Below are 11,523 nucleotides of genomic sequence, written 5' to 3'. Positions count from 1 at the left end.
ATTCATAATATCATCATAATTTATTTGAACTTATTCATGATTTAAATTTATGTGATTATCAATAATTATACAATATTTCTTTGTGAAATTTTTATGTTTATGAATTTAACACATTCGCATTTACAAAACATGATATTTTTAATAAAATAATATTTGAAGTTTTTTATATAGATATTAAAATCAATATTTATTGATTTTAATGCTCTTTATTGTTTAAAATGAATTGATATACATATTTAGTTAAATATCATAAATATTTACTTGTATACGATAAATAATATTATTATATAATTATATAAATTATATTATTATATAATTATATTATTATATATTATATATTTTATATAATTATATATTATTATATAGTTATATTATTATATATTATTATATATTTTATATAATTATAATTGTTTTATATAATAATATTTATTATATAAAATATATATACATCAAATATAAACAAATATAAACAATGCAAAATATTTATAAAATAAAGAGAAACTTTGAAAAAGAAAAATTGTAAAATGACACGAGAGGGCACCATGTATATCGTCAAGGAATATTGCGATGAATCGAGATATCGAATCGAATTAAGTCAATTAAGAATGAAATTAAATCGATTTAAAGCACTATGAATTGAGAATAGTATGGAGAATATTGGCAGGAAGCTAGTAGATGGTTAACAGTAGATATTTATAACAATAACAAAAATAATATTACATGTAAGAAAAAATAGAAAAGAGAAGAGAGGAGTGTGCTTTCAGTAAAGCGACGCAATTAAAGATGAAAATGACTGTCAGAGCATTAGGACCTTTTCTTCGCTCTAATAATTTGTTACTCAGAACATTGAACGAAAATGTTGTTGCCAGTAACGGAATTAAACCCTTGGTTAATATTGAAAGGTAAGGTTAGTTTAATTAAATTCAAAATTATTAAATTCATTTATGTGTTTGGTTATATAATGATATCATAACCTATAAGTAATAGTTATTCTAATTCAAAATTATAAAAAAAACTTGAAATAGAAAATGGAAATGTATGTTGCAGTCAACGACGAGAAGCGCATCAATGGATGCCTGACTTAGACGAATATAAACATCTTCTAAAAAATGAATGTTCTAAAATATTAGCTACAAGAGAGAAGACATGGCCTTATATCAAGCCAAGCTGGAATGAACCACAAACAACATCTGCGCAATTAACATCGGAATATCGAAATGTAGTAATCAATTTTGGTCCCCAACATCCAGCTGCACATGGGGTATTACGATTGCTAATTGAGATGAATTCTGAATATGTAACTCGCGCTGATCCTCATATAGGTCTTTTACATCGGGGTACAGAAAAATTGGTAGAATATAAAACATATATGCAAGCCTTACCATATTTTGATCGTTTGGATTACGTATCCATGATGTGCAATGAACAGTGTTTTTCTATGGCTATTGAGAAACTATTAAATATTGATATACCCTTGCGAGCAAAATATATTAGAAGTAAGTAATAGATACTCATCGATAACAGGATTGATGAAAGATTACAGTGAAAGAACCAAAGAGAAAGAGAGAGAGAAAGAAAAAGAGAGAGATTGAACAAATAGTAAAATAGAAAATAGAAAAATAATATAATATATTACTATAATAAAAAAATGAAATAATAAATAATAAATAAAGATATTCATATGTTTCAGCTTTATTTGCTGAGATCACAAGAATTCTAAATCATATTATGAATATTGGAACGCATGCCCTTGATATTGGAGCTCTAACACCATTCTTTTGGTTATTTGAAGAACGAGAAAAATTAATGGAATTTTACGAACGCGTGAGTGGTGCTCGCATGCATGCGGCTTATATTCGTCCTGGTGGTGTTTCATTGGATATGCCATTGGGTTTAATGGACGACATATATGAATGGAGTTCGAAATTCGCTTTCCGATTAGATGAAGTAGAAGACTTGCTAACAGAAAACAGAGTATGGACTGAACGTACAAAAGATATTGGAATAGTGACGGCAGAACAAGCAATAGAGTGGGGCTTCAGCGGAGTAATGTTAAGAGGTTCCGGAATTCAATGGGATATAAGGAAAAAGACACCTTACGATGCTTATGACTTGATTGAATTTGATGTTCCAATTGGCTTAAAAGGAGATTGTTATGATCGGTAATAAAAAGAAAAAAATATAAAACGTTAAAAGTTGTTTATTTAAATCAGTCGCTTTTTCGAAAGAAAAAAATTTCTTTTAGATTTTTTTTTTGCTTCGTGATAAATTACATTTTTTTTTTTTAGATATCTTTGCCGCATGGAGGAGATGCGTCAATCATTACGAATCATTTATCAATGTTTGAATCAAATGCCAGAGGGTGAAGTGAGAATCGATGATGCAAAAATCGTACCACCTAGAAGAGAAGAAATGAAAACTAGCATGGAAGCATTGATACATCATTTCAAACTGTATACTCAAGGATTCCAAGTTCCTCCTGGATCAACATATACTGCGATTGAAGCACCAAAAGGTGAATTTGGTGTGTACCTCGTAAGCGATGGTAGTAGCAAGCCTTATAGGTGCAAAATCAAAGCACCAGGTTTTGCTCATTTGGCAGCATTGCGTCATATGGGTCCTAGATGCTTACTTGCTGATATCGTAGCTATTATCGGTACCTTGGATGTAGTATTTGGTGAAATTGATAGATAATTTATTTACTTGTTACTCTTACTAGATGTACTTCGTACATAGAAAATTTCATAAATATTGTTTTCTATTCTATATAACATAGAAAACATGCATAAATGAGAGAGAGAAAAAAAAATACAATAAAATGTATTCGTTATTGTTTTGATCGAAATTATAGTATGTTGATCCTTACCGATATCCTTAATCCTACATAATATAGCTTATAATTGAAAGGATCTATTATTATTATTTCATGCTGGAGATGAAGATTTCCTTAAACGGATAAACGGAAAGAATTAAAAAATAAAATTGAAAAAAGAAAATAAGGAAGAAAAATAAGAATATTAATATCTTGAGATACACACGTAGATAATGTAATATACATAGTAACAGGATATTTGTAGCGTGAATGATGTTCATCATTTACGTAATATATTTGAAAAAACACTATTCTATGAATAATTTAACTTTATCATAGTCATTTCCAGATTGTTGGAGATGTCCGGAAATGTCTTTCCATTTTCGCGAAATTACAGAGATTAATTTTCAATCAAAAGATCAAGGTTTTTGTTATTCATGAACCCATCATGTCTCGGACAAGGGTAAATATTTATTATACACAATTATTTGATAAATATTATATTATTATTTACATGATAAAATGAACAAATATTTAAATCATACTTTCTGCGCGTCATTCTTTTTTTCCTTCTTCCTTCTCATCTATTTGAATTGAATATTATGATCTATTAATTTACATTTCTCATTATTCATAATTAATCATATAATTATTCACAATTATTTCAATTAATTTAATTTTTCTTTCTTCTCTTTTTATTTTCAATTTTATTCTTTAATTTTTTCCGTTTATCCGTTTAAAGAAATCTTCATCTCCAGTATGAAATAATAATAATAGATCCTTTCAATTAATTTAATTTTTTTGAAATATCGATTTAATAGTTTATATTTTACATTAAAATAAAAAAAAATATACTATCATTCTCATGTTTTGATATCATTAATTTGTTGAATTATCTCAGAGCATAAAATGCGCAAATTCGTATAAAATTCTAAGAGTTGACAAGAAAACGAGAAAAGAAGAAAATAGAAATTTGGATTTATCGAAAGAAAAAAAAAAATTACTAACTAGATTAATAAAAAATGAACAATATTTACAAACGGAGGATTAAAAAAGAATGATGAGTTAGGATAGAATGCAGTAAGTAGCGTAATAACGATTTGTCAAAATTTGATCAAAAAGTCATAGGTAAAATATAACAGTAAGAAAAAAAATAGTGAAGAAAAATGAAGCACTAGACGAGAAAAAAAAAACAGAATAGTGACACAGTAAAGAAGATATAGTATGCGAAGTAAAGAGTGAGAAAGAAAGAAATTGGTTAGTATAGAATCGTAATAGAGGTGGGGGAATGTAGGCAAGGCGTAAAAGTGAGGAGGATGGAGACGAATATGACTGCAAAGAAGAATAGAAATAGAGAATGGGAGGAACAGAGAAACGGAGGAGAAGAATGGAGAATAAACGAAGAAGGAAGCGTGGAGTGGAGAAGTGGAAAAGAAAGAGTGGGGTAATGATAAATCGTTTACCTGAACGGCGAGCATGCCGTTCAGGATGCAGTGGAACGGTAAAAGAGTAGTACGTTCGGTTCGCTGCCGTGTAGTGTTTCGAGTGACTTTGTAGCGAACATTTCGTATAGCGAGAGAAGAGGAAATTCTATTCGATTTTGCATCGAATCCGATAGAATTTTAATTCTCTCGTGATTATTATATGAATGTAAATCGACTATACGTATAGCATATGTATTCGAAGGGTTGAAGTTGAATTTTATCGATACACGATCGACTCGCTCGTATTCGCTCGTTTTTATCGCGCGCGCGCGCGCGCACGCGCGTTCGTAAACCAGAGTATTTGAACGCGTAACAAGAGAGAATCGAAGCTTGTTCATCGAGGAACGTAAGAAAGAATCGGTCGAGGTTGGTTTACCGTTTGTCGTGCGGTGATCCTACGTATAAACGGAAATACGCAGGTTTACCGGGAGCCCAGGGGAAAGGTAGATGATCGTTTGGCCGCGTTAGGCTGCGTATTTTGCGTAGAGATCCTCTACCGTTGAACGGGGCAGTATCGTTTGTTCATTGGCGACGCGACGCACCGCCAGTGGCACACTTGTCGCTTGGAAAGGAGAATAAACTTTCTCCTTCTCGTCGTTCCTCGTACCACCGCCGCCTTTCGTCTCGTTCTTGTACGGGAAGAATTGCAATCAAAGGCTTAAAAGATAACATTGACGACGACGACAACGACGACAACGACGACAACGACGACGACGACGATAACGAAGACGACGAAGACGACGTGGGTGACGAGGACGAGGACGAGGACGGGGACGAGGGAGAGGACGAGGCCAAGAAGCAAAGCTAGAAGGAAGATCAAAACGAGAAGGAAAACGAGAACGTAGAAAGACGGTAGCGCGAGAACTATTGAGAAAAAATAAAACGAATAAAATTAAAAGAGTCGTGTGGTGATCCTTGATTACTTTCGAATAAGATTAAAGAGAGGTGACGTGCAGGTCATAACAAAAAGAGAACAGAGAGAGAAATTGGGAAAAGAAAAAAAAAAGGACGAGAAAGAAAGGAACGAAGAAAGAAGAAAGGAAAAAATAGGAAAAAGAAAAAGTGAACGTAAATTGAGAATAATTGGTTGATCAAGATGAGAGTACATCGTGGGATTTGCGCGAAACTTCAAGGTGGATTTCTTAAACGATGGTGTAAGTAATTGATAGAAAATAAATGTAAATAAGGATGTATTTGAAGAATAATTTACCAAAAATAATTTATGTTAGATGGTGAGGTCACGTGAAATTCGTAGCATAGGAGAGTATATTAATGGAATCGTTAAAGACGTTACCGGCGCCACGAGCGTCGTCACGTTTGGTGCGTTTTTTAATTCAATTTGGTGAACGTATCATCTCGTATGCTTAGATTGCGATGATTCACAGTGTTACGTCGTAGTTGTCATCGTGTCGGGTTAGGTTCTTCAATCTTTTGGATTCGGATTATATATCGGATCAAATTTGATAAAAAAGTTTTAAATGAAAATCGGTCGAGTTCGAACTCAAGCCAACGTATCGTTTACTTTCACTTGAAGATTATGGGTTTCGAACGGGAATCGTAGCGAATTACTTCTCGTTTCTCAATAAATCTATTTCATTTAATAACAAATATTGTGATAAAAACAGAAAGCATAAAAATTCCATAAGTGTGATTTGCATTAAAAGACGTTTGAAAAAAACAAAGTGTAGCAAAGTGTATTTAGAATAATTAGGATTATGGTAAAAAAGTAAGTATACATAATAATGTTAAATGATTGATGTGATCTATATCAAACGAAGCTGCGCGTGATATAATTCTATGTTATTCATAACGAATAATTAAATCAGAATGAGAAGTGATTTTATCAAAAAAGGAGAGGAAAACAGGAAGAATCAAAGATACTGATGAAGATAATAATTATGATGGAGAATTGTAAAAACTGAGTGATATATATATATATATATATATGTATATATGATTTCAGGATCTTGATCGATTTCTGATTAACTGATTATATAATTGTCTATTTGTTGATACGAAAGATAAAAAGAAATAATAATTAATAAACAATTGATAGAAGAATTATTTGATTTCATACATTGATTAAATAAACCAATTTTAAATGATGTTCACAGTTGGTTTCATTCGCTAAGCGTAAAACCTTCCGAGTAAGAGCAGGAAGCGTATGATCTTATATAATCACGAGTAATTGCCGGTTAACATGCGTAGATGGATTTTGTATAGGGTTTGGCATTTCAGAATAGTTAAGGGCCACTTAATAAATTCCCCGTAGAGGGTGATATATCTCGTATCCCGAAGCTTTCATGTGCAAACAGTTTCAACAAGCGAATTCGTATTCATGCGTATTCACATTTCCATAGTTTGCAACATGAAGAGTCGTATTACTATTCATATCGATCGATCGATTTCTTTGCAATGAAACGCAACGGCACATGACACTTCGGAGCTAGGTGGGGAATGGTTACGAATGGAATGAGGAAAGAGAAAAATAGGAAGAAAGAAACATGAAACGTATGCAATGGCAACATTTCCGTTCTCAAGCGAATGTTATTTTTTTTTTTCGAAATTTTTGTTCTAAATAGGATTTGATAGATCAATATTTAAACATTTTTATTATTGACAATACTTTATTATTGGAGGAAATTATTACATGTTTTAAAAATATTTTTTGAATTTTCTATTTGTGGTGAAATTTAATTATTTAAGATTTTTATCATCATGATTATTATTATTATTGATCAACGAAAAATAAAGTTTATCTTTTATACACAAAATAAAACAAAATAAAAAAAAGAATAAAAGAAATAAAATAAAATATTAAATAAAATTATTAAATAAAAAATTAGAACAAAAGAATGTTGCATTCCTTTCGATTTGATATCAGTGGCGATGGTGGGAGTCACGATGCGTGCGCGACTAATCGATATTGGATAATCGAGTCGAATATTTGCCTAAGAGGATAGAAGTATAATAAAGTTGGAACAAAATGGATAAAAAAATTTAATCGATCGATATGTTTTCGCGGTACATAATCGATTCGCGAGACGTTGAAAGGTAAATGTGATCGAAAGGAGCCACAATCGAGAAAAAAAATAACTTGTTCGAAGGTGAACCGCTCTCGTGGAACGTGACCTACGAAATTCCATTCTCGCTTCGATTTTGCGAGTTGCGTAAACAAATGTTCGAATGTGTGCGCGCTCGTTGATACACACACACACCTATTAACCGAAGCTTCATGTGATTGCGCTTTCACCTAAACGTAATTTCTTTGACGTGCTATGCGACCTCTCTTCAGTTAATGCGTAATCGAGGCATGAGGTGAACGTTAGAGACATTTTAATTTCTTTAATTCAATGTAATACAATATCCAATTTGTACAAAATAAATACATTTAAATGTTTTTTTACGTAGTGTATTGTGCAAAAAAAAAAAAAAGAATCGTGTAAAATACAAATAGGAAACAAATAGTTATAATAGGTCAATGTGAAAAAATTAATATTATATTGTAATGAAAAAAATTTGTCTCTAATCTTCCAGATTTAATATGCAAAAAATAATTTGTAAAATAAAGATGCCACATTTACATTTTTCGTTTTTTTTTTCAAGAACATATTTTTATATTCTTGACTTCTTAATTCTTATCTTTATTACCCACTACATTATCAATTATAATATATTCAGATCTTAATTTTATATTAATTTTGAATTTATTGATCTTAACAAATAAATAAAATGACAATTTTCTTTATAATATAAAATATAATAATCTTAATATAAAATAATAAATAAATTGTTATTAATTTAATCTTGGAATCTTATATGGAATATTAATATCATTTATTTACAATAAATTTTCAATAAACTATTTTTAATAAAAATATATATTTAATGTATAAACAATTTATTAATTATTTATTTCATCATTTAATTTTTTTTAACTCTTAAGCATATATATATATATAATATATAATATAATAATATAATATATAATATATAATATAATAATATATATATATTATTAAATATTATTAATAATTTGTGATACTCTTTTATATATATTCTTTTATTTTATAGTATTATAAATTTTGTTAAGTATATTTTAATTTATTTTTTAATTTGTAGATTTCGATTTGACTTATTTGTAGACAAAATAAAATATTCATGGATCTACAAAGTCTACAAAAAAGAGAATATTAGCTATAATATTAAAGAAAAGATAGATTTGAAATATTTATATAAGCTATGTATGATGTTAATAGACATTTTCTGCGAACTAATTAATGCGTGATTTTATAATAATGTTAAAATATGTAAAATGCATTACAAAGTCATATATTAAATATCAAATATTTTATTATAAAAAAACTCGAGTAAAAAAAATTATTAAAGTTTGTTGCAAAAATTATATAAAAGTTAATTATACGTTAATTATAACGTATAAAAAGAGATTCAGATGTATGATAAAGAATTATTTATCTATTATTTATTATTTGAATTTAACATAGTCATTAAAATTGTAACATTAAAATTATTATTTGTATTACTTTGAATTTAATTATTTTCAATTATAAACAGAGATTCTGGCCGGACATTTATGATATTAATTTTTTTGAACTAATGTGTATTTTAATAATATAAATAATAAATAAATATATATTTAAATATATATTTTTTTAATATTTAAATATTAAATATATATTTTTTTATTTTTTAAAATAAATTTAAAATTTCCTTATATTTTTTTTATAAAAATATTGCAAGAAAGTAAATATATTTTATTAGTTTAGTCATATTTTTATTAGTAAAATTAGTTTAATAAAAAAAAAAGTTTTCTTATTGGTAAAAATTGTTCCTAAAAGCATTATTATATTTGAATATAATGAACAGGAAAGATCTATTGATGTAATGAGATGTAAAATTTATTACGCTTTTATTTATGTTCAATTGCATTGCCATATCAATGTATAAAGTAAGAAATGACATCTCGAAAAGAGTATAGATGCATTTAAATTAAAATAGAAATAATCTTGACTTTTAAATTTGTAAAATTTGAAATTTTTGAAATTCATAATATTTATTATTTTTTAAATCAATTGTTATTATTATTATCTATTTTATCAAGAATTAGAATTTTTTAAAAAATTTAATTTTTATGTAAATTATTCTTTATTAAAATTTTTAAAATTTCGAATTACGAAACAACAAAAAAGCAAAAAGCAAAAAGTTTTGAAATTTTATGTGTTTTGAAAAGTTTTGAGAGATTCTAAGAGATAGAGCTAGAGAGAGGATCTTAAGACCTTATCCCTAATAAAGTAATTGTAAGAGAATCTTGGAGACATCACTATCTATCTATTATGTAAAATAAATGTATTGCTTAATACTCAACTTCTATTTAACACAATTCTTAATTATTCTTTACTTTTCTTTGTATGAATATATTTCATTTTTTTTTTACATTGAATTTTTTTGTATATTCAATGCAATTAAAATTAAAATAAATAAATCAATAAATCAAAAATAATAAATCGATTGTTATTATTAAAAGATAGAATATTAATATTCATCAATAATAATATGTAGAAGGAACAAATACTAATGTGATTTTATTATCGATGAATCATATTGCAATATAGAACCAATAAGCAACATAAGATTTTTGATTTGATCTTAATACTTAATCTATTATGGATAGTTGAGCAGTGAAATAATGTCATTTTTATATAACTATATGATTATCATTTACTTAGAAAAAAAAATATAAATGCTATAAAATATAAAAATATAAATTTTTAGGATTATATAATATTGTTAAAATTCTATTTTAATATTTATATCTTAAATTATGTATAATATTGTTAAAAAAAATGATGGAATAAATATTAAGTATATCGTTAATTTTATTTTATAATATTTCATATACATAAAATATCAATGTAATAGTATTTCGTATGTACATTGATTGAATTAGAAATAAAATACAAAAATATTGGGTCTTATTGGGTTAAATTATCTAAAGATATAGTGTCTCACATAATTATTTGAACACTTTCTATAGAAATATTATATGGATTATACAAGACTTCTGAAAATATTATTAGCATTACGATATGACTACCGGGATTATATGAATAAAGTTTGAGATAAATATATGCGGAAGTATGTAAGTATCTGCGTAAGAGTTATGAAATATTCATTAAAATACATATTTCGTAAAAATGATGAAGTGTTTGAACAGTTAACTATAGTAATTTGTATTATCAACGTCAATTTAATTTTTTTCTTTAAATCAAATTAGTTTTATGACGTAAAAAATATCTTATAATTTTATGTACATACATTGAATTTATCTAAAACTTTTCCTTTAATATATATATATATATATATATTACACATATACATATACATGCGCGCGCGCACACACATACATACACACGCATATCATTTCTATATAATATTATGTTTATAATATTAATAATATAATCTAGAATTTTTTAAAAACAAAATGTATATTTCATCTTCACAAAAATTCAAATACTTTTGTGTCATAGCATCGTTAATTGTTAATAGTAACTTAAGAAAAGCAAAGATCTGCGTTTCCATGAAAATGAAATCGGCATAGTTCTGTATTTATGTAGGCAGGGCTGCTGCTGTCGAGTAAGCTCGAGCGAGAACGATCCGTTTTGCTACGGAACGAACAACGGCAAACGCGCCTTTCTCTCTTTCATAGTCTATTCGGTCGGAACGTGATTTTTCCTTGTCAGTGTCTCTACTTCCGAATCGATAGTTGCGCAAGAAAATTGAACGCGTACTTCATCATTATGTGTTATGTTTTATTATTTTATTTATTCAGTTTAGCGGGATAAATTTTTTGATATGACGATAAAAAAAGTAGCGAGTCATATGCTATGTTGTAAGGAAATTTAAATTTTAATAAAATTTTATTTATGCACATTGAACATATTTTATATAGGTATTTTATATAGATATAGACAATTTTTTTGTTCATAGGAAATTTCTTTTCAAAATTTCAGCATCTTTTCATGTTTTCAATACAATTTTGCTTAAAAAATTTTTTTTTTACAATAAAATGATAGAATATTAAAGTTAAATATTTTTTATCTGAAAAATTTTGCAAGTTATTTTGCAAGCTAAAAAAAGATTTTATTTTTTAATTTTTTTTCTTTTTTTTTTTTGATGAAGTATTTTAAGTATATTTGATAATATTTC

At 27.4% G+C, this 11,523-nt stretch overlaps 2 protein-coding genes across 3 annotated transcripts in view; both read left to right on the top strand.

Annotated features, from left to right (window-relative positions):
• The first annotated feature begins 598 nt into the window (after positions 1 to 598).
• LOC122717652 (NADH-ubiquinone oxidoreductase 49 kDa subunit) lies at positions 599 to 2,845 on the top strand. Its single transcript, XM_043941905.1, has 4 exons — positions 599 to 902; positions 1,048 to 1,496; positions 1,691 to 2,162; positions 2,289 to 2,845. The coding sequence occupies exons 1-4, from the start codon at positions 784 to 786 to the stop codon at positions 2,692 to 2,694; spliced, it is 1,446 nt and encodes a 481-aa protein (XP_043797840.1). The 5' UTR covers positions 599 to 783; the 3' UTR covers positions 2,695 to 2,845.
• A 1,467-nt stretch (positions 2,846 to 4,312) lies between these two features.
• LOC122717717 (scavenger receptor class B member 1) overlaps positions 4,313 to 11,523 on the top strand; it is a 48,003-nt gene continuing 40,792 nt past the window's right edge. Inside the window, exons 1-2 of one of the 2 annotated variants that reach the window (XM_043942051.1) lie at positions 4,313 to 4,662; positions 4,765 to 5,450. In XM_043942051.1, coding sequence (XP_043797986.1) covers positions 5,393 to 5,450 — 58 coding nt within the window. In that variant the 5' untranslated portion in view covers positions 4,313 to 4,662; positions 4,765 to 5,392. The remainder of the gene's footprint in view (positions 4,663 to 4,764; positions 5,451 to 11,523) is intronic. The other variant, XM_043942052.1, reaches the window with a different exon arrangement.

The sequence above is a fragment of the Apis laboriosa genome, unplaced genomic scaffold, assembly GCF_014066325.1.
Source record: "Apis laboriosa isolate Shangri-la unplaced genomic scaffold, ASM1406632v1 scaffold56_cov145, whole genome shotgun sequence".
Lineage (NCBI taxonomy): Eukaryota > Metazoa > Arthropoda > Insecta > Hymenoptera > Apidae > Apis > Apis laboriosa.
Note: the sequence above shows the minus strand (reverse complement) of the source record. Positions and strands in the feature narration are given on the sequence as shown.